The 24,347-nt window shown below is 42.8% G+C and overlaps 1 protein-coding gene across 1 annotated transcript in view; it reads left to right on the plus strand.

The window, feature by feature from the left end:
* Positions 1 to 24,347, plus strand: part of RALGAPA1 (Ral GTPase activating protein catalytic subunit alpha 1) — a 474,136-nt gene that overhangs the window by 75,493 nt on the left and 374,296 nt on the right. Inside the window, 2 exon segments of the mRNA XM_073610203.1 lie at positions 243 to 300; positions 8,391 to 8,434. Of these exon segments, the coding sequence (XP_073466304.1) occupies positions 243 to 300; positions 8,391 to 8,434 (102 nt within the window).

Below are 24,347 nucleotides of genomic sequence, written 5' to 3' on the forward strand. Positions count from 1 at the left end.
TAATCACATTTTCTCATTTTGTAGTGTTGCTCGGTAACATTGGAGCCCTAGGAGAGGTTACCAGCAGAATTAGGGCATTCTTTGTCCCAGTATGGCTGCCAGTTATACTGTTAACTCATCTGGCAGCGTGTAGTTACCAAGGACGTTTGTTCCAAGTCGATGACTTTATTTTTGCTAACGTGCCATGTGAAAAAGTCTGTAACAGATTTTTTTTTTGTTTTTCTTTTTCTTCTTCTTCCTAGAAAATTTTGCAACTTCTTCCTGAGAAAATTCACCAACGATGGCAATATCACAGCATAAGTAAGTGTGGTGTTTGGACTGCATAACCTTATACATCCTCAAACATAAAAGCAGTTAAAGCAGAAGTGTGGGTATTCAAAAGAACATACACACATACATACTCGCCCCTATTCTGCAGCATAATTTTGATGCTACAGCTGTCCACCACCAGCTCAAAGCCCGAGAAGTGAGCGATTACTTGACCGCTGATCATTCAATTCTCAGTCTGCTCTGGGCAGAGGGTGGTGCCTGTCCATCGCTCTCTGCTGATCCTCCAGTGCTCACTGGAGTGCTGGGCTGGACAGAGGGTGGTAACGGTGGCTCAAGCTCTCAGCAGCAAGATTAGAGCTTGAGCCAGCTGCCTAACGGGTATCTTGGTGGATGCAGACATTACTGTCAGAATTCTTCCAGAGCCTGGAGTGGCACAGTGACATCAGCTTAAAGCAGGCTTTAGCCCACTGTCCGCTAATTCTGGGTCACAGGAGAGCACAGGTAAATACACTTCTGTGACCCAGAAGAAAAATATTGCCAAAAAACCTTTGGAAGAGAAGAAGGATTGAAAAGTGTCTTTCCAAAAAAACTACAATTCTGTGTGTGTGTGTGTGTGTGTGTGTGTGTGTGTGTGTGTGTGTGTCTTCTTATTAACACCTCTGGTCTAAATAACTACTGTAGGTTGTACAGCAAGTCTTGATGTGACCTAGCGATTGCTGATTTTTGAAATTCTAGAATGTAATTTTTAAATATGCATTCACACATACCCAGGTGGTATTGGCAGCGGTAAAATGTGCATGAGACATGGACACCCAAGTACAGTCCACACAGATTTGTCCTGCACTTTTATTCAGCAAGGCGGCAAATGAGCTCTGGATACGAGACAAGATGTGGACTTATGGGGGGGTACACACTATAAGAAAATAAGGCGAGCGATCGTCCAGTTTTCCTCGTTTCCCAGCAAGGCGGAGCCAAGGAAGGAAATATTGTACGGAAATTCTCGTACGACAAAGGCTTTTTTTTTGTTTGCAGTCTTTTTTTATTCTCTGATCTTTCTCGTATGAAAATGGTATACATTAAACAAAAATAGTTTTTGTTCTGTTTCCATTAAAAAAAAATGTGGAGTTTGTACCTTCAAAAATTTTCATTCGGATGGTCGGAGGGAGCTGCCTAAAGTTAGTACACACCATTTGTATACTTTTCTATCGTTTTTCGGACGTAAATGTTCGCCCGATTTTCTTATAGTGTGTACCGGCCTTTAGTAATGGAGCTTTTATCCACCAAAACTCTGGAAATCTGCAGACTCCAGGACCCATTTTTAAAAAAACTTTTTTTTTTTCTTCAGTATGTGTCAGTCATTTTCTCTGGAGCCCCTTACCATATGTAGGTGAAAAACCTAGGTGAGGCATATAATGTCCACTGCCCAAAGTGTGTGTTAACTACTTGCCGACCACCCACCTTGTACTGTGGCAAGGTGGCTCGACTTTGCAAATTGCCGTACCGGTACGGCGATTTGTGCATTAGCATTCCTGGGAGCGTGCTCCGATTGGCCAGCGGGGGCGCCAATTACAGGTCTGGCGGACTTGATGTTCCCCACAGTGACAGAACAGAGATCTGCCGAAGTAAACAAGGCAGATCTCCGTTCTGTCAGGGAATGACACTGAGATCTGTTTTCTTGCTAAGCAGGAAGACGGATCTGTGTGCTTCCCCAGTCACACAGTCCCCCATACAGTTAATCACAAACTGGGAACACATTTAACCCCTTGATCGCCCCTGTTGTTGTTAACCCCTTCCTTGCCAGTGCCATTAGTACAATGTCAGTGCATGTTTTTAGCACTGATCACAGTATTAATGTCACTGGTTCCCAAAAATGTCAGGTGTCCGATCTGTCTGCCGCAATCCCGCTAAAAATCGCTGATCACTGCCATTGCTAGTAAAAAAAAATGCCATAAATCTATTCCCTATTTTGTAGACGCTATAACTTTTTTGCGCAAACCAATCAATATACACTTTGTTTTTTTTTCTCCCAAAAATATGTAGCATACATATTGGCCTAAACTAATGAATACATTTTTTTTCATATATATTTTTGGGGATTTGTATTATAGCAGAAAGTAAAAAATATTGTGTGTTTTTTTTTTTTGTCGGTCTTTTTTTGTTTATAGCACAAAAAATAAAAACCGCAGAGATGATCAAATGCCACCAAAGGAAAGCTCTATTTGTGGGAAAAGAGCAACGTCAATTTTGTTTGGGTACAGTGTCGCGCAACCGCGCAATTGTCAGTTAAAATAACGCAGTGCCATATCGCAAAAAAATGATCTGGTCATTAAGGGGTAAATCTGAAGTGGTTAAATAAAATAAAACATCCTGTTTACTATGACACTTTTATTAAAAGTTTTATGCTCCCATTTCCCATCTGTTTGTGAAATTTCATATGACGTTGCATGGTTATTTTTTTTTTTGCAAATAAGCAGATCTAATCTACTCATGATCCTTATCAGTGCAGCTGCATCTTCATGATGAGCAAGATCTGTGTGTGCGGTTATAAAAAATTCTAGCAAAGCATTTTAGCTGTGTTTCATATGCTAGAGTAACATGCTGTATAACCGTCCTAAAGTTTGTCTTTCCCCCGCATCATTCCCACAGTCTGAGGCAGTACATTTGGTATAAAAAAAACATGAATGGCATAGAATGTGTCATATCACTTCAGCTGCCACTGGGTTCTTCAGTAATTTCAGTATAATGTGTAGTAACCCTTAAAAAAACAATTCCATAATGGAAGACTTACACTTGAAACAGGAAACAGGCGGCAAACAAGAATTTTAGATTGTTCCCAACAGATGCAGTATGGAAGCCTAATGCATTTTATGCACTAATGCTAATAAAGTAAAGTTGATGCCTATTGCTGATGTCCTCCCCTGGATAATAAGGTGAACAGAAAAAAAAAATTAAACTGTTCCAGAACTCAGTTATTAAGGGCAGTATTAGCTGCTGTCTATCCCTTCACTTGCAAATACTAGCCAGTTAAATATTATGCCTGGGCAAGAAAAAAAAAAGTGTATCACTGCAATACTTGCACATTTTCACATGTTTTGTCTCTTTAAAAAGGCTGCAAGTACAGAAAAGTACAGAAAAGTACCTGTACATCTCTGCCAGAAATCCAGTGAGCTCATGTTTAGACTGACAACTCTGCTGCACTGAAATCCCAAGTAGTGTTTTCATGCCTACTTTACTAGACTACAGAACACCTTTCCATTATGTTATTGTACAGGATTAATATAGTGCCAATGGTTTGAAATAGAGAGAGAGAATTATACTTAGAATGCCAGAGTTAGGAGGGCACTGCATGACAGAGCTTACAATATAAAGATGAGGAGTTGGAGGGGGTGTTCTGTAGCCCGGAAAGGAGAACTGAACAGGGCAGCAATGTTGCTGTGTGATCTACTAAAACAGGTGTATTTTTGTGTTTCACATGTTTTTAAAGTTCTTAAACTTGGGGAAATTCCTATGTATTATACTCATGTTTTTTAACTACTCTGTGGAGGTATCATTGATGTTCTAGGCAGGTATAGGCAATAAATACTAAAAAAAAAAAGAGAACTGCACTACCTACTGAACTTCAATACAAATGCATATAAAGTGCCCTCTAAATATTAATATATTGATGTGTTGTTATACACATTTACTAAATATGAAATCATAACGTACAACAATTGATATGATGCAATATGAAGATAAAAATCCCTCAAAAAATAGTTCAAATAACACACACATTCTTAAAGGGTAACAACACTTTTGTGGGAAAAAATATAGCAAATGAAAACAAAAATACAAATTTTCCCACAAGTCGGCACTAAGATACAAGTCAGATTTTTGGCAGTCTCTGCAACAAAAACTTGGTGAGCTACTCTCAAAGGGAAATCACATTTAAAGCAATGCAGACCCTGCCAATTTTCTCATTAAAGCCCTGCAGGTACAGCAACTGACTGATAATTATAAAACCACTCCCATACAGATTAATTTCTTCAGAATAGCAAAAGGTAGGAATTTGCAACAAAGTTTGTTAAAAAAATCCCTGCAATGTACATTCACCCAGAGGGGATTTTTTTTTTTTTTTTGCTCAGCAAAAGTGGAGTTACAATTCATTAATGTGGATAAAACATGAACCAAGCCATTAAATCCAATTAATCTATTGTGCCAAAAGTCAGTAAAAAATATATGTGCCAAAAAAAGTCCTGCCTGGTTGGCCAAGTGCCCTTTAAATGCCTACTCTTCACCACCTTGAAATGCCCAAGACAATGTGCCTCTTTAAAAAAAAAAAAAAAAAAAAAAAGCCCACTCACCAACTTTCATTGACCGCTTACTTATTATTAGTAAGAAGGTCTGTCAGCACTTATGATGAAAAATTCTCCTCCAGAAAAGGTCACCCCCAAGAGGCATGGGGCAAACCGCCACAGGAATGTTCATTCACATGTTCAAAATTTATCGCAAACACAGACAGATAGAAATATCAATGCTCCCCATCTTTATTTTAAAACTGCTTGAATTAAAATGATAGACATGAACTCACAATAATAGGTGCCCCTCCGGCACCCGGTATGACCAGAACACTTAGTATCAGGAAGATTCTGCTGCTCCGTTAAGTCCTGGAGCTAGCATGCATTCCACTGAGCAGAAATGGAAAACTGGAAGTCCCACCTCTACGCATTTCATCACAAACCTAATGTCTCAAGAACGCAGCCTGCTTAAGACTTGAGAAAGAGAGATATGCTCCTGAAACATGTCACAATGGCAAATCGCTATGTGTGGTGTGGGAGTGACCTATGCTTGTTTTGAATTTCACTAGGTAGGGCAGCTTTTTTTTTCTTTTGAGATTTAGTGGCATCCATGTACTAGGGTACATGTTGTGAGCTGCAGCTGGATATGCATTGTTTGCTTGAGGTTTACATTTTTGAAGCGGGGTGTTCTTTACATTTTATAAGGTATAAGCAGCCATTGGCATAGATCACACATATATCAGACAGTACATGGACATATTATATATTGTATATAGCAAAGATGTATAGTTAAGACAGACACAGCAATGTGTGTATTGGTGGTGCGGGTCTTTAGTACATAGGCCGAGTTGCAGTCTCTGAACACAGACGCTGGTTTAAACCTGACGTAGGTAAAGTGTGAGGTGAGCACCTATAATTTCCTTCTGACATCTAGAAATTGTCTCAAGGGTTTAGTGGTCACCAATATAAAATGGAGGGTGCCAAAGACCACTGCAGGAGATCTTTGTGGCTCTGACCGAGACCTCCAACATTAGTTTTCACTTTCTGCTTTTATGAGGTGGTTGAAAACAAGGTAAACATTCTTTACTTGGTATTATTTGTATATTTAATTTTGTATTGAAGGCAAAGCTCCACCAAAAAGGGGTAGCTCCGCTTGTTTGCCTTCCCCCTCCCCCTCTGCTCTGCCACTCCGGGGGGTGGGGGGGGGGTGTGTTAGTGGGTTACCTGGTTTTGACAGGTACCCGCTCCCACTTCCAGCTAAAGAAGCCTGGAGCTCCGCTTTAAGTCATGTTTTTATATCCACATGCAGAGCTGCATGCACCAGGGTATTTTGTGTTTGGTGGGGGGGGGGGGGGGGGGGGGAGATATCCACTGACACACTGTGAGCTCCTTGAGGACAGGCACTGATACGTGCATTATGTTAAGTGCTGCTTAAATTAGCAATGCTATGTAAGTACCTGTAATAAATAAACTCAAGTTATATGTCTAAATACACAGTTGACATGATTACTGTTGTATTTGCCAAAAGGGGTTGTAATTGAATACAGCTAATCTTGTGGTTTGCACACATTTTCTACACTGCACAGCCAGAAAAGTGACACATGTAGTTATTAGAGTCTCTGTCACTTAGAAAAAGGGGACAAAAAAAAGAAACTTGCTTACAGGCATAAAGTGCCTTTTCTAAAGGGGACTGGACATGCCAACCGCAGCTTTTGCTGCCCCCTCTGTCCACAAATGCTGGGCTGTTCTGATTGGGCAGAGCTCTGCTACTTCCTGGTCGTGATGGAGCTTGCCTGCCCCCTCTTGGAACTTTTTCCGTTCATCTTTGGAGATATTTTAGTGATTTATATCTATGAACAAAAATCCAGAGGACATTTATATTTCTAAGCCTACAGGTTTTATTTATATGTATTCTTCTGAATATGTATTAGGGAAGCACAGCTGTGTTTATATATGACTAAAGATCAGTGTGAAATGCCCTAACTGAACTCTGAATCTTTGGCACAGTATACTAGTGCAATATAATATATATATATATATATAATATAATTTTTATCCTATGGAATAAAATATTTTAACCCCAGAAGGGCTTGTTCACACCAGCAGTTGCATTAGAATGCTGGTGTGTGGTGAAGGCACATTGCACTGTTTACTTAGTTTTTTTGGTGCAAACTTTTTATTAAATTGTTAGAAAGTGACATTATATTGAAATCTGTTGGCTGGATTGTGATGTTTCATGCTGCGCCTATAAAAGCATTGCATGCTGCACTATTTTTTTCAGTACACACCGCTTTAGCGCAGTGGTATAAAACTGGAATCATAGGGAACAACCCATTTTGCCTTGCCTTTTGTTGGGCCTTCCCAAAGCAGTACCAACATAACGTGGCCATCTTGAGTAGAGGCAGATGATTCATTTAGCTTTTACCTCCTGCAGTCCATCTGCCCTTAGCTCAGGCATCCATACAGGAGAGTGCGCTTAGCTGAGAAAACCCCTCCTGAAGACTCCTGGGATGTATGAAATCATTTGCCTAGGCATGGAAACCAGTACCTGAAGAAATGTAAAAAATAAGTTTAAAACCGTAAAATAGTTCATATTTACTTATCTATTTACTAATGCTAGCAGCATGAGGATTAAAAGCAATCAATGTTGATTGGGAGAGTGAAGTTCTGCTTTAAGTTCATTGATTCATTTTTTTTTTTTTTGGGTGGAGGTTCTGTATTAGTGTCTGTAGTAGTGACTTGTGTTCTTTGGACAGTAACAGTAATGGCCAGGAGCCAATGAGCGTATCTCCTGATCATCTGACTATCAGGGACAGCTAGTTAAACGGCTTCTACTATAGCATAAAATATGTTCTCAGCTGTACTTTCACCACTTGCCGACCACGCTATAGCCAAATTACGGCTACAGCGCAGACAGCTAGTTCTGAGAGGCAGATAGGACACTGCTGATTACAGATTGAGGTTAAGAGCCAATCAGCAGCTCTTTACCATGTGATCAGCTGTGTCCAATCGCAGCTGATCACAGATGTAAAAAGAAGCCGGTTATCGGCACTCCTTTCCTCATGCTGACAGCATGAGGAGAGGAGAAGATGGCCGATAGCTGGCTTCTTTAAAAGGGACATGTACACTGATAATCGGGACACTGATTTAGCTGGCTTCTCTAAAAGGGACATGTACACTGATTATCAGTGCCCATCGGTGTAGCCTCATCTGGGCACATCAGTGAAGGACAAAAATGACCTGTTTCCAAAATGTAATGACAAACTATGAAAAAAAATTTTTTTTTTCTTTTAATTTATTTAGCAAAAAATAAAACCCAGTGGTGATTAAATACCACCTAAAGAGAGCTCTATTTGTGTGATTTTTTTTTTTTTTTTTGGGTACAGTGTTGCATGACAGCACAATTGTCATTCAAAGTGCGACAGCGCTGAAAGCTGGCCTGGTCAGGAAGGGGGTAAAAGTACCCAGTTGGCAAGTGGTTAAAGGACAAAAATGCCTAAAACCGGGCTACAACAGTGCTATGACAAAGGCGTCCCTTTCTTACAATGGTTTACTGTGCACTATAGGAGTCAACCCATTAACTGGGATGCCATCATTGACTTTGCAGTGCCTACAGTAGTTGGGCCAAGTTAGGAGTTTAGGAAGGGGCACACCCACAATGGAGTCCCCAAGAGATTTAAGAAGTTGGCATGAGTTTGCTATACAACGGCCACACAAAACGAAAATGAATTTGTGTTTGGCTTGATCTCCAAATGTTTTAAATGCAGTTTTTTGGGTTTGTTTAAATCACCTTGTGTTTTAGCTGTTTACTTTATAATGTGTACATGTACTTCTATCTTTTAGGTCTGATCCTAAAAAAATTGCTTCACACCGGAAACTCCTTAAAGGTTAGTAAAGTAGAACAGAGATTGGTGGAGCTGTTTGTGGGTGCAGATTTATTTTATCTACATTGACAGTTTGATTTAAAAAAAAAAAAAAAATGCAGCGTTTTAAGAGAAAGAAACTACCTCTGAATTCTCAGGGGGTGCTGGTGACATCACTGTTGCTGAGCACTACATTCTGGGAAATTTTGTTGTTTAAAATCCCACCAGAATGTGCTCCTGCACTGTGCTGGAACACATTCTCACAAGATTTCTAACACCCAGCTGTCCTGGTACGTAGGTGTAATTAAGTGTTTACTTTTAGACCCCATTCACACAGGGACGACTTGTCAGGCGACCTAGTCGCCTGACAAGTCGCCTCCCGTTCTGTACTATGGAGCCGTTCTAAGGGGAGCGACGCAAGTCGCTCCGACTTAGAAAAAGGTTCCTGTACGACTTCGGGGGCGACTTGCATAGACTTCTATGCAGAAGTCGTTTTGCAAGTCGCCTGGGTAGTCGTTTGCAGGTCGCCTCGCTGAGGCGACCTGCAAGTCGTGTTGCCCCTGTGTGAATGGGGTCTTAGCATACATGTAAAAGTGGAGACTTTCCTCATTGTGACCAGTTAGATTCCTTTTTTTTTAGGCTGGATTCACGCTTCGTGCGGACGCAGCTGACATCAGTGGTCCGGTGCGTCTCTGTTCTCCATTTCAAGGGACGAATCAGGCCCAAATTTTTGCCTGAATTCCAACCTGAAACGGAACAACAGATGCACAGGACCCTTGTGCAATCCATTTAGTGGCCGCCACAGAGATGTGTGAACAGGCTCCATTTTTTTTTTCTTGTATGATCTGGCCAATAACACACTTCCTGTCCTAAGGATGGATCCACTCTGGATGGTGGAACAGACACACCATCGGACAGCAGAATCGTTAGTCTGGGGGAAGGGTAGATTTATATGGACTTGACTAACAAATGAAAGCTTAACACTTTTTTTTTTGTTTTGTTTATGTAATCTTTATTTTGAAATAGGATAACATAGAAAGGGACGTAAAACAGAACATACAAATGGTCATAGGAACATACTCACGGAGTCCTTCTCTGAGCTCTACATATTAGTCCATTTAGGTCATTTCGGGACAGGCAAAAAGAAAAATTACCAAAAGGGTATGAGGAACATCATATTTCAACTATGTCATATGAACTCAAACATCAATGAAGTACCCCTGTCAAAACCTCCCAAAAATACCATAGATGATGGTGTGGACCTTCAAATAAGGGCAGAGTACTGGAAGTGCCCAGAGAGGCAGAGCAATGACGTAGATAACAAAAAACAAAAACATAGTAAAAATAAAATGAAAAGTAAAAAAGAAAAATACCTACAAACATTGTAGAAGAAAATGAGTTAAAATAGGCTTGTTAATTATGCTGCTTACTTTGTCAAGTTATTCCAGTGTGACCCCTATACTCCCACAGCCCGACCCCATTAATCAGGGCCGTCTGCTGCCAGTAGGGGTCCCGGGGTCCCTGGTGTGGTTTTGCCCCAGTAATGTATCCAAGTGGCTCAGCATGAATAAAACTTTTCATACCTGTCTCTACATTTGGCCATCCACTCCTCCTCCGCCATGATGTTATTCACTAGGTGCGTGTAGGGATTTGTGATTTCTTCCAATATATCGGAATCAGTCTCCTAGCCGCATTGAGTAGATGTGGTAGTACCGATTTGCGGTATTGGCTGAGAGGAGTGGTAGGAACATGCAGCAGGGATTCCAACGGGGAGTCCGGGAGTTCTATGTCTAAAATAATCTTAATCTGTGTGTGGATGTCTAGCCAGAAAGGCCGCAATCTGGGGCACTCCCACCATGTATGGAGGAATGTGCCCCTAAGGCCACATCCTCTCCAACAGGTGTCTGATGTGGATGGGTATATCTTGGCAAGTTTAGAAGGGACTCTACCACCTGGTCAAAACTTTATAACTATTTTCCTGCATTTTCGTATCCACTGAGCTCGAGTGTGTGAGACGATGTAATTGGTCTAACTGAGTCTCGATAAAGATATGCTGAAGGTCTCTCTCTCATTCCCCAATGTATCTCGGCTTCCCTTCGTTATTCAATTATTGTAATAAATTGTATAGTACAGAAATCGTGTGTGGGATAGCCAAAGTTGACATGCAAAGCCGTTCAAAGGGAGATGCCATAGTGGGATATCTGACTCCCTGGGGCAGACTGTGTAAAAAGTGCTGGAGCTGTCTATAGCTCCAATCGTCCATCGGGGAAGGTACCATATTGCGTTCTCAGTGAGGCCAGCGGTAGTAGACCCTGGTCCTGTATAAATCTTCCACATGTGAACTCTCCATCAGCCGCCCAGGCCCGGAAAAAGGGGTGTTCCCCCAGAGCAAACCAGGGGAAGCCACCTAGGGGAGCAAGGGGGGAAATTGGAGGAGCGAGTTTTCCTTTCCTGTTCAGGGCATCCCAAATTGCCAGGTTGTGGGCGGCCATGGGAGAGACCAGCGCAAAAAGTCCCCTATTCTCCCGAGGGACCCATGGGGCATGTGACAAATTCCGGCCAGCCAGGAACTTGTCAAGTGGTACCCAGAGCTTAAGAGTTACCTTATGGTACCAATCCAAAATGCGTTGTAGTGCGATTGCCTCATAGTATTCTACGAACCACCGGGACACCCATACCCCTATTAAATTTAGGACGTATCGTGCTAAGGGCCAACCCGGGGCTTTTCCCCTGCCATATATATTGTAGAAACAGGCTGTTGAGGGTTGAGAAGAAAGGTCCGGGCAGTGGGAAAGGCACCATCTGGAAAAACGGAATGTGTGGCAACACATTCATCTTTCATATACTGACTCGGCCCATTCATGAAAAAGCAGTTCTGTCCCAGTTCTTTAGGTCTGTTCTTATAGCGGAAAGTAGCGGTACATAATTGCAATTATAAAGCTGGGAGCAGCTTGTGGGTAGGTAAACCCCCAGGTATTTTAGTGAGGTTTGATACAAGGTGAAGGAGAAAGAGGTTTGCAGCTGTGTACGCAAACCCGTAGGTATATTCAGGGACAGGATCTCCGATTTGTTGTAGTTTATTTTTAAATTGGACGGTAGGTTAAAGTCTTTCAATTCGGCCATGATATTGGTTAGCAAAATTAGGGGTCTATGACATAGAATAAGACGTCATCTGCATAGGCAGATTGTTTATGTTCCGTCGGCCCTACCATGAAGCCTTTGATGGCACTATTCAAGTGGATCTTATTAAGCAGTGGTTCGAGGGTCAGTGCAAAAATGAGGGGGGGGGGGGGGGGGAGAAGACTTCCCTGGCGTGTTCCATTGCAGATTGGAAATGCATCAGACAGTACCCCATTCACCTTTAACCTGGCCGTCGGAGAACTGTAAAAGGAGGATATCCACGATAGCATGTTTGGGCCTAAGCCAAGTCTGGTCAACACTGTCTGCATGTAAGTCCAGTCCACCCTGTCAATGCCTTCTCAGCATCAGTGGAGAGCAAGAGACAGGGATGTGTCCCTGTCTGTGACTCGACCCAGTGGATTAGTTGGAGTGCTCTATTAGAATTGTCCCTGGCTTCCCTTCCCATGATAAACCTCGTCTGGTTGGTATGTATGACGGTCGGGAGGATTGGTTTGAGTCTATTGGCCAAAATTATAGCTAGTATTTTTACGTCAGTATTCAAAAGAGGAATAGGCCTATAATTCCTGGGTATGGTGTGGTCTTTTCCCTCCTTCGGGAGGACTGTGCCATCAGTGCCTCTCTGGGCTTCGCAGTACCCAAAGCTAGTGCCGTAAAATAGGTACACATGGGGCCGGACAGTAGGGACGGAAATTTCTTATAGTAAGCATTGTAAGGCCGTCGGGGCCGGGACTTTTTCCTTTGGTGAGGTCTTTAATAACCGCCTCAATTTCCGACGGGAAGATGGGACCTTCTAATTGTTTACCAATTGAGGTACTGAGGAGTGGACCACTGATGATCCATTTGCGGTGTTGAGATTATGTACATGTCCCTCGCCTGCTTTGTTTTCCACGAAGTATAGGGAGATGGTGTTTGAGGTCTGTTTCTGAGCTACTGCTTCATCCAGGATACCTTCATTCAGACACCAGCTCCACCCCCCCGTGTCCGAAGACAGAGGGCGCAGGGAAACTGGGGCATGATCTGATATGGTTATGGAGCCGATGGATACGCCAGCCAAGGAGTCAAGGGAAAACTGGTCCATCACCAAGAGGTCTATACGTGTATAGACATTATGGGTGGCCGAAAAGTAGCTATAATCCCTCCCTGTGGGGTATAGTAGTCGCCAACAATCAACCAGGTGGTGTGTCTGTAGGGACTTCCTAAAGTGCTTCAAAAAGGCGAATGAGTTGATAGACACGTCCTCAGGCCAGTCTATCAGTGGCTTGGGGCTAACATTAAAGTCGCCTCCCAGAATAGAGTCCAGAAAGGCCAGTTGTTTGCTATTCGGGGCGTACACAGCTGCAAATGTAAACCTACGATTGAAAATATTGCCTTTGAAGACAAACCTACCATTGGGGTCTATCAATTGGTCCGCCAGTACAAAGGGGCATTTCTTATGGACTGCTATGGCAACCCCCCCCGGATTTGGGACAGGTGGAATTACTGAGATACCATGATTTTGTATAGGTGAGTAGAGAGGCGGGGGACCGAGTCAGTGCGGAAGTGCGTTTCCTGCAAAAAAAGGATGTGTACCTCCAAACGTTTCGTCTCAAGTCACAACTTGCCACGTTTCGAGGAAGATCCCAGGCCATGCACGTTATACGATACGACTTTCAGGGAGGCCATGATGAGAAGATATGTAGTGGAGCAACCAGGCCTCCGACCGAAAGAGAGAGACCCGCAGCATGCCCATCTAGGCAACAATGAGAAGTGGCAACATAACAGGCATGGACTAGAGCCTAAAAAACAAACCTCAGTTATTGCAGGTATAGTACACATAGGTAGTACAGCAGCTGGGGGGGGGGGTTATGTGTGAATGTTACTCCAAAAGTGGCTTGGAAGTCGACAGTTCAGCCGATCAGGTTGTCTTCCACGGGGATGGATACTTGACCAGAGGGACCCCTCCTGGGTCCGTTGCGTCTTCTGTGGCGGGCTGGACGCCAAGGATCTGGGCAGGATGGGAGATGTATCTCCGGCAACGTTCTCCAGTCAGGGATGTCAACAGGGGGCAGTCCAAGGGAGTCCAGGAACTGGGCTAAATCATCCTTGTTCCGCAATGTGAACTGCTTGCCATCTTTAGTGGTTGAGAGGCTGAATAGAAAGCCCCATCTGTAAGTCATTTGGACGTCCTGTAAAACTTCCAATAGTGGCTTGAGGGCACGACGTTGCATAAGCATGTGTCTAGAAAGATCAGGGAAGAAGGTTAGTTTGGCGCCATCGAAATCCACATGGCGGACACCCCTCACTTGAAACATAACGCGCTCCTTCAGTGAATATTTGTGTAATTTACAGATAATGTCCCTGGGCTTATGAGGATCTTCAGAGGGGGGCCGCATGGCTCTGTGGGCTCTGTCAATTTCTGTTTGGTCAGGTGCATGGCGGCCTAGTATTTGCTTGTAGACCCCTTGCAGAGTGGGTACTATATCTTTCGGGCCTTGGCTTTAGGCAGGCCTCTGATGCAGATGTTAACTCTGCGGCTCCTGTTCTCAAAATAATCCATTTGATCTAGCAAGGAGTTAATTTTGCGGTCTTGCATTATACATCTATCAGAGAGGGCCTGTATGGCAGGGGTGGTTTCTTCCCACTGTGTCTCCAGGGCCTCTACCCTTCCTCCCAGATGAGCTGTGTCTGCCTGCAGTGCTTCAATGTCCTGACGGAATGCCTTTTCCAAACTGTGAACAAATCTCTCCAGGTCAGCCTTAGTGGGGAGGGATAAGATGTGAGAGCGGATGTCTGTGTCTCCCAGGCATCACCCACCTCAGGCTGCCTGTCTAAGCTATCGGACCCAGAGGGAGAGGAGGGGGGAGGAAGAGACAGCAGCGGCATGTGTGGAGAGCTGATGGGTAGGCCGCCCGGGCAGGGTGCTCACCGGGTGCCTTTTTGGAAGTACCTGACGCTCCTCTGCGAGTCCCGGAAAAGTTATCCATCGATTCAGATCGTCCCCGTGGGGTCCGCTGTGTTTGCGGGGACATCTTGCGCTTCGGGGGCATGTTGTATCGTGTCTGTCCCCCCAGGAAAGCTGCCATACAAGCGGTGTATCGAGCCGGTCCGACAGAGCTCAGAGGAACCATGTCTTCACTCACTCATGCCGTGGCCACGCCCCCGCTTAACACTTTTTTTTAAGTGGTTACAGCAACAGATTTTTTTTTTCTTTTTTGAGATTTGTTTAAGATTTTACATAAATAAGAGCTGACCATTGTAGGCACCCCATGAGAGTGTTAAATGGTTTGTCTCAACCATCTGACACTTTTGCTGAACAGCTTGGTCTGTTAAAGTGGAAGTAAACTCCCATGCTTGAATTTTACCTATACAGTTGTGCTCCTAAGTTTACATACCTTGGCAGAATTTATGATTTCTTGGCCAGTTTTCAGAGAATATGAATAACACAAAAACTTTTCTTTCACTCATGGTTAGTGTTTGGCTGAAGCCATTATCAATCAACTGTGTTTACTCTTTTTAAATCATAATCACAACAGAACTACCCAAATGACCCTGATCAAAAGTTAACCTGGTGATATTGGCCATTTAACATGCACACGAGTTGACACAAAGGGGTTGGAATGGCTATTAAAGGTAACCATCCTCACCTGTGATCCGTTTGCCTGTAATTAGTGTGTTAGCATAAAAGGTCAATTCGTTTTTGGACTCCTGACAGACCCTTGCATCTTTCATCCAGTGCTGCACTGACGTTTCTGGATTCTGAGTCATGGGGAAAGCAAAAGAATTGTTAAAGGATCTGCGGGAAATGGTAGTTGAACTGTATAAAACAGGAAAGGGATATAAAAAGATATCCAAGGAATTGAGAATTCCAATCGGCAGTGTTCAAACTCTAATCAAGAGGTGGAACATGAGGGGTACTGTTGAAACCAAACCACGGTCAAGTAGACCAACTAAAATTTCAGCCACAACTGCCAGGAAAATTGTTCGGGATGCACAGAAAAACCCACAAATAACTTCAGGTGAAATACAGGACTCTCTGAAAACATGTAGTGTGGCTGTTTCAAGATGCACAATAATGAGGCACTTGAAGAAAGATGGGCTGCATGGTCGAGTCACCAGAAGAAAGCCATTACTACACGAATGCCACAAAGTATCCCCCTTACAATATGCCAAACAGCACAGAGACGAGCCTCAAACCTTCTCCTGCAAAGTCTATTGGAGTGATGTGACCAAAATTGAGCTTTTAGGCCACAACCATAAACACTACATTTGGATAAGAGTCAACAAGGCCTATGATGAAAGGTACACCATTCCTACTGTGAAACACGAAGGTGGATCGTTGATGTTTTTGGGATGTGTGAGGTACAAAGGCACAGGAAATTTGGTCAAGATTGATGGCAAGATGAATGCAGTATGTTATCAAATACTGGAGGAACATTTTCATTCATCAGCCAGGAAGCTGCCCATGGGTCGTACTTGGACATTCCAACATGACAATGATCCAAAACACAAGGCCAAGTCGACCTGTCATTGGCTAGAGCAGAATAAAGTGAAGGTTCTGGCGTGGCCATCTCAGTCTCCTGACCTCAATATCATTGAGCCACTCTGGGGAGATCTCAAACATGCAGTTCATGCAAGACAGCCCAAGAATTTGCAGGAACTGGAGGCTTTTTGCCAAGAGGAATGCACAGCTTTATCATCTGATAAGCTAAAGAGCCTCATCCACAAATACCACAAAAGACTTCAAGCTGTCATTGATGTTAAAGGGGGCAATACACGGTATTAAGAACTGGGGTATGTAAACTTTTGATCAGGGTCATTTGGGTAGTTTCTGTTGTGATTATGATTTAAAAAGAGTAAACACAGTTGATTGATAAATGGCTTCAGCCAAACACTAACCATGAGTGAAAAAAGTTTGTGTTAGCATTCATATTCTCTGAAAAATGGCCAAGAAATTATAAATTCTGCCAGGGTATGTAAACTTATGAGCACCTATAATAAGGCTTACCTATAGGTACTGTAAATATCTCCTAAACATGCACTGTTTAGTAGATATTTACTGTAGATGCAACCAGTGACATCACAGGCGTATGTGCTCTGAAGAAACTGCAAAAAAACTGACAGCTCAGGTCGGAGCCGCTGTACTGTACTAACAATCCGATGTTAGTACAGCTATCTCCCCTGCTGAACTATTGTGTTCTGACAGGGGGATGCCCCCCCGCCAGAACACTCCGCTCAGCGCTCTGAGCCATTGGCTCAGAGCGCTGATCAGAGCCCATCTGCATAGAAGCTGGCTTCTGTCAAACTGGCTGCCCTACACACGGGCTGAAAGTCTGACAGTTCCTATTGAACCGACCGACATTCAGCCTTGTGTACCAGGCTTAAGGGGTTCAGTTCACAACAGAACGTGGTTGCGTTTCCAGCACCGTGTTCAAGATGCACTGTGAACTGGCCCTAATAGCATGATCATCACAGTGTCCCAGCTTTTTTGACATGTGTGTCTTTTTTTGTTTAAAGTGTATATTACCCCAAAAATATTTTTTTTTTGTATTTTTGTCTCTCTTTGATTGCTGTCAAATACCTGATGATCCTTCCAGTATCCAGATTCTGATTTTGCAATCAGACTACACCAAGCAGAGAAGCAGATCTGTATGGTGTGGTCAGTTTGCACATCAGAGCTTCCTTCTTGTAGATAAGGTTGGCTTGCTAACGTAAAGCGGTCCTGTATCTCCCATAGTCAGATTGGCTGCCATGCCCCTTGCCCAGCCTTTTGCAGCCTGTAGGAGTGCAACACACACAGATAAGAAATTGGGCATGTAAAAGTTTGGGCCAGGTTTGTTTGTCAAATGGCGAACTGGCTGGGTTTGGGTGGAACCCAATCCCTTCCCTATTTTTCAGTACGTGTTTAAATCTGATTGGTGGCTGTATGGCATCACAGACAGCTGTTAAAGTAAAAGAGGCAATGGGGAGTTTCATGTATGTAGCGCCTGACTGAACAAATGTCTCAGTTTTCCTCTTAGCAACCAATAAGCTTCTGTCTTTCCTGCTTCTAGGGCAGAGTTGAACTTTTTTGGAGATGCTTGGCCTCGGTTCACACCAGAGGCGGCACGACTTGCAGGTCGCCTCACCGAGGCTACCTGCACACGACTGCCGGGGCGACTTGCAAGACGACTTCTGTATAGAAGTCTATGCAAGTCGCCCCCAAAGTAGTACAGGAACCTTTCTTCTAAGTCGGAGCGACTTGCGTCGCTCCAATTAGAACGGTTCCATTGTACAGAACGGGAGGCGACTTGTCAGGCGGCTAGGTCGCCTGACAAGTCGCCCCCGTGTGAACCGAGCCTTATTGGTTACTGATAGGGAAACTGCTTTTCATCCACACTTTATACATGAAGTGTTATTTAGTTGTTCCAAGCAAAACACTTATAAATAAGTAATTGTTAACAGACCTGGTAAATAGATAACCTGGTGAAAATACATTCTGCACACTTGTAGTGCAGATTGTCAGGTCTGAATTCTCTTTACTAGGCTGCATTTGCATGTACGGTATTTGTGAATATTGGTTAATGCAGTACCGCAGCTTGCAACAACTTTGACTTTAATCTGGAAAAGGAAAAAATTATGGTTGGAGATACAGTGGATATAAAAAGTCTACACACCCCTGTTAAAACGTCAGGTTTCTTTGATGTAGAAAAAATGAGACAAAGATAAATATAAATTTCAGAACTTTTTCCACCTTTTAATGTGACCTATAAACTGTACAACTCAATTGAAAAACAAACTAAAATCTTTTAGGGGTGAGGGGGGGGAAGTAAAAATAAAAAAAAAAATAAAATGTGGTTGCCTAAGTGTGCACGCCCTCTTATAACTGGGGCTGTAGCTGTGTTCAGAATTAAGCAATCACATTCAAACTCATGTTAACCGCTTCAGCCCTGGAAGATTTTACCCCTTTCCTGACCAGAGTACTTTTTGCGATTCGGCACTGCATCGCTTTAACTGACATTTGCGCAGTCGTGCGACGTTGCACCCAAACAAAATTGACATCCTTTTTTCCCCAGAAATGGAGCTTTTGGTGGTATTTGATCACCTCTGCGGTGTTTATTTTTTGCGCTATAAACAAAAAAGCGACAATTTTGAAAAAAAAAAAGGCAATATTTTTACTTTTTGCTATAATAAATACCCCCTATATATATAGATATAGATATAGATATAGATATATTATATATATCTATATCTATCTATATCTATATATATATATATATATATATCTATATATATATACATATAGATATATATATATATATATATCTATATATATAGATATATATATATATATATATATATATATATATATATAAAATGTGTGTGTATGTATGTACTTTTTTTTTTCTCAGTTTAGGCCAATATGTGTTCTACATATTTTTGGTTAAAAAAAATCGCAATGAGCGCATATTGATTGTTTAGCACCAAAAATTTATAGGGTCTACAAAATAGGGGATAGTTTTATGGCATTTTTCTTAACTTTTTTTACTAGTAATGGCGGTGATCTGCGTTTTTTTTTTTTTTTTTTTTTTTTTATAACTGCGACATTATAGCGGACACATCGGACACTTTTGACACATTTTTGGGACCATTGCCATTTATACAGCAATCAGTACTGTAAAAATGTCACTGGCAGGGAAGTGGTTAATACTAGGGGGCAATCAAGGGGTTAATTGTGTTCCTTAGTGTGTGTTCTAACTGTGAAGGGGGGAGGGGACTGTGTAGGGAAGATGACAGATCGCTGTTCATACTCTGTATGAACAGACGATCAGTCTCCTCCACTAAGAAAACCGGTGTGCCATGAGCAATTGCGGGACCCCGGCGATGATCGCGACCACCGGGCACTTGCATCGGCTCTGTGGGCGAGCAGCGGGCGCCCTAGTGGCCACAGGGCGAAGCGACATAACACAACCAGCCGTGCCATTCTGCCACAGTAAAACTGCGGTGGCTGGTCGGCAAGTGGTTAAATATGAGTCAGTACACACCTGCCATCATTTAAAGTGCCTCTGATTAAACCCAAATAAATTTCAGCTGTTCTGGTAGGTCTTTCCTGACATTTTCTTAGTCGCATCCTACAGTCTGCAGAGCGCTTCCAAATCATCAAAGGGATCTCATTGATAAAAGGTATCATTCAGGAGATGGGTACAAAAGAATTTCTAAGGCATTAGCTATACCATGGAACACAGTGAAGACAGTCATCAAGTGGAGAAAATATGGCACAACAGTGACATTACCAAGAACTGGACACCCTCCAAAATTGATGAAAAGACGAGAAGAAAACTGGTCAGGGATGCTGTCAAGAGGCTTACAGCAACATTAAAGGAGCTGCAGGACTATCTGGCAAGTACTCGCTGTGTGGTACATGTGCCAACAATCTCCTGTACTCTTCATATGTCTGGGCTATGGGGTAGAGTGGCAAGACGGAAGCCTTTTCTTATGAAGAGAAACACCCAAGCCTGGCTAAATTTTGCAAAAACACATCTGAAGTCTCCCAAAAGCATGTAGGAAAATGTGTTATGGTCTGATGAAACCAAGGTTGAACTTTGTGGCCATAATTCCATAAGATATGTTTGAATCAAAAACAACACTGCACATCGCCAGAAGAATACCATAGCCACAGTGAAGCATGATGGTGGCAGCATCATGCTTTGGGGCTGTTTTTCTTCAGCTGGAACAGGGGCCTTAGTCAAGGTAGAGAGATTTATGAACAGTTGCAAATACCAGTCAATATTGGCACAAAACCTTCAGGCTTCTGCTAGAAAGCTAAACATGAAGAGGAACTTCATCTTTCAGGACGACAAACGACCCAAAACATACATCCAAATCAACAAAGGAATGGCTTCACTAGAAGAAGATTAAAGTTTTCGAATGGCCCAGCCAGAGCCCAGACCTTAATCCGACTGAAAATCTGTGGGGCGATCTGAAGAGGGCTGTGCACAGGAGATGTCCTCGTAATCTGACAGATTTGGAGTGTTTTTGCAAAGAATTGTTTGCAAATATTGCCAAGTCAAGATGTGCCACCCTGATAGACGCATACCCAAAAGGACTGAGTGTTGTAATAAAATCAAAAGGTGCATCATCAAGTTATTAGTTTATGGGTGTGCACACTTATGCAACCATATTATTTTATTTTTACTTCCCTCCACCTAAATGATTTCAGTTAGTTTTCAACTGAGTTGTACTAATTATAGGTCACATTAAAGGTGGAAAAGGTTCTGAAATTATTTATCTTTGTTTTTTTTTTTTTTACATCACAGAAACCTGCCATTTTAACAGGGGGTGTGTAGACTTTTTATATGCACTGTATGTGTGTGGGAAGTCCCATTAAAAAAACACATCCTATCTGTGTATAGCCCTAGATAGGAGAGCCAGCTGGTGGTGCTGGGATGTACTGGTAGGCAGAAGTCAACTGGTGATCATGAATATAGTCATGAAGGTACAAAAAAATGTTTGAAGTCCAGTCTTGGTGACAGGAGTGAATATAACTACCCAGAGGAAATGTGGTGGTTGCAGGCAGTAGCGTATTTAGGTTTTGTGCTGCTCTAGGCCTGACTAAACACGTGTACCCCCTAATTTAAATATGGCTCACCCCTTCTTGTCTAGGCCACACCCCTTGCTGTTTAAAACTGCCCTGAAATTTTCGAGTGGGGACACTAGTTCTGAGGGCCTGGGGGGGGGGGGGGCGCAATGGATTCCCCCTAATTTGCATAGATTTCCTCTCACTTCCTGTTTGGCTATGGTGCAGGAAGTGAAGGGAAATCTCTGCAATGGGACAGGGATGGTAAAAAAATAAACTGACAGGGGCTATAACCCTCCCTTACTCTATCCAAAATTAAAAAAAAAAAATGTGTTGCCTATAGTCCTACTTTAAGCACAAATTTCTGATAATTTTATGAAGAGGACTAAGATATAACCATGCTAATGGTGCAACAGAAAACATTGCACGGTGAGGAAGGTTTGTGGTCCAGGATGATGAGACAGTCAAAATTAGAAGCGGCGCCCCCCCCACAATTGTGGAATGCCGCCCACATACCGGAAGCAGTGCGGCTGCCTTATGGGGGCGCTAGCCTAATTTGCCTCTCAGCCCAGTCCACCCCATAAGACTAGCGCTACCCTAATACCCCGTACACACGATCGGACATTCCAACAACAAAATCCATGGATTTTTTTCCCAGCGGATGTTGGCTCAAACTTGTCTTGCATACATACAGTCACACAAATCTTGTCGGAAATTCCGAACATCAAGAACGCGGTGACATACAACACGTACAACGAGCCGAGAAAAATGAGGTTCAATAGCCAGTGCGGCTCTTGTGCTTGAGTCCGAGCATACGCAGAACTTTGTGCGTCGGAATTGTGTACACACAATCTGAAATTATGACAACGGATTTTGTTGTCGGAAAATTTGAGATCCAGATCTGAAATTTTGTGTGAAGGAAATTCCGATAGAAATTCCGATGGAAAATGTCCGATGGAGCCTACACATGGTCGGAATTTCCGACAACAAGCTCCCATCGAACATTTTCGGTCAAAATCCGACCGTGTGTACATGGCATAACAGTGTAGCGCAAGCTGGCAGGGACTCTTTCCGTGCTGCAAAGTGCTGCCCTAGGCCTAGGCCAGGATACAGCATTGGTTGCAGGACTACCATGTGAAAATCTAGAAAACGAACCCCATAAAAAGACCAACGTAGTCACTACATCTAATGACTAGTAACAAGCACTATATTGCAATCTGTCTGTGTCCAGGGCCGGTCATCTGTTCCTAGCAGCAGGTAACCCCTGAATGTGCGGATACATGTGAAGATTGGTGGACAGCTGTAGCTGTTGTCGGCCTCTAATTGGTTTATTCTGACTGAGTAGCAGCAGTTGTCTGGAACCACCTGTAATTCTATCAAAAGAAAAAAAAAGGGGGGGTTCATCAAGGAACCCCCGGTCGGACATAAAGGCACAGCCAACCAGAGGGATAGTATTCAGTATAATAATATAATACATTTTATTCAATACATAAATACATATACATTGTGAAAAGAACATTGACAAGTGCATATAAAAATCATCTATATAAAAATATACATGATGTGAGCCCCAATGCGTCTACGCGTTTCGTTCTAAAAACTTCTTCAGGACACATTCAGGTTTCAATTATTGCAAAGAAAAGGAGAAAGTCTCGCTATCTAAAAATAAAAACCGAAACATAAACGTATAATACCATAAAACACCAGATGAGGCTCAATGACATATGCACAGAAGACATATATTCTATACATCCGCATTGTTACCTTGCAGAAAGGTTCTCATAAACCCTAGTAGCTAATTATAAAAGTGTATTTCCGCTGTAGATGCAGGAGACTTGTCATAAAGGTAAGTAACTGTCAGCTACAAAAAAAAAAAAAAAAAGTCAAAAAATCAAATACATAGGAGAATCACAATATGTATTATGTATTGAATAACATTTATTATATTATTATTATTATTATACAGTATTTATATAGCGCCAACAGTTTACGTAGCGCTTTACAACTTGAGGGTAGACAGTACAAATACAATACAATTTGATACAGTAGGAATCAGAGGGCCCTGCTCCTTAGAGCTTACAATCTAGGAGATATTATTATACTGAATACTATCCCTCTGGTTTGCTGTGCCTTAAAGTCCGACCGGGGTTCCTTGATGAACCCCCTTTTTTTTTTCTTTTGATAAACTAACCATACGAATGTGGCCATAGGAGTGTTTCTTTTTATGTTTTTCACCTGTAATTCTATCAGCAAGAATCCGCTGCATAAAATGTGATGCAGTGTGAATGGGGCTTTATAGTAAGTCCGTGGCCAGATTATGCACAATAAAGTATTTACTTTATCTACTGTGCAATCCTGACTCTAATCTCTCCTGTTTAGTTTACACTGAAACCAGACCTGCCGCTAGCTTTTCAGGGCAGAGCAGAGGTGCAAATGTGTTAGCTTGTGTTTATGAATGATTGAATCTGGAGAAGAGTGCTCCCATTCACAAAAACACAAGCTGACCACATCACACCAGCTACTATACTTATCTGAGATAAACTAGTATAGCAACTGCTGTGGCTTTTGTTAGCTTGTATATGCGTGAATGAAAGTGCTTTTCCCCAGCTTCAATCATTCACAACTATCGCTTTGCCCTGAATAGCTGGTGGCAGGTCTGGATTCAGCACTGCTAACCTTTTTGGCACTGGCTGCGTGGAAGAAAATTGGACCGTGTGTGTGTGTCACCCCCCCGCGCCTGTGGCCACTGCCCGGTAGTGGGCTGCGGCCCAGTGGTTGATGACCTCCTGCCCTAGAGGAACTCCCATTTTTTTTTTTTTAGGTTTCAGGGAGGCTGGAGCTACAGCCAGCAATGACAGAATAGAAATATTTACTTTTTTAACATCTGTTACTTGGATTTTAATTGGGATAAGTGCTATGTGCACAAGGGTCCCTTGGAGATTTAACTATTTTTTTTTTCTGGTGATACTTCAAGGTTAAGCTGTCTCTTAATATGTATAAAACATCCAGATACTATAAGGCAGGGGTCCCCAACACCCGGGCCGTGGACCGGTACCGGTCAGTGGCCTGCTGATAACCGGGCCACACAGGCGAGCGATGACCGTGGTCCGGAAAGAACTGTCCTAGACCGCGGTCACCGCTCACCTCCTGCTGTGCAGCCATGTCTGTGTCTCCTCTCCCATGCAACCGACAATGTCGTCTTAGCAGGGCAGGGGGAGGAGCAGGAGATCTGCACAGAGAGTGGAAGTCTTTCCTATTAACAAG

The sequence above is a fragment of the Aquarana catesbeiana genome, linkage group LG13, assembly GCF_042186555.1.
Source record: "Aquarana catesbeiana isolate 2022-GZ linkage group LG13, ASM4218655v1, whole genome shotgun sequence".
Lineage (NCBI taxonomy): Eukaryota > Metazoa > Chordata > Amphibia > Anura > Ranidae > Aquarana > Aquarana catesbeiana.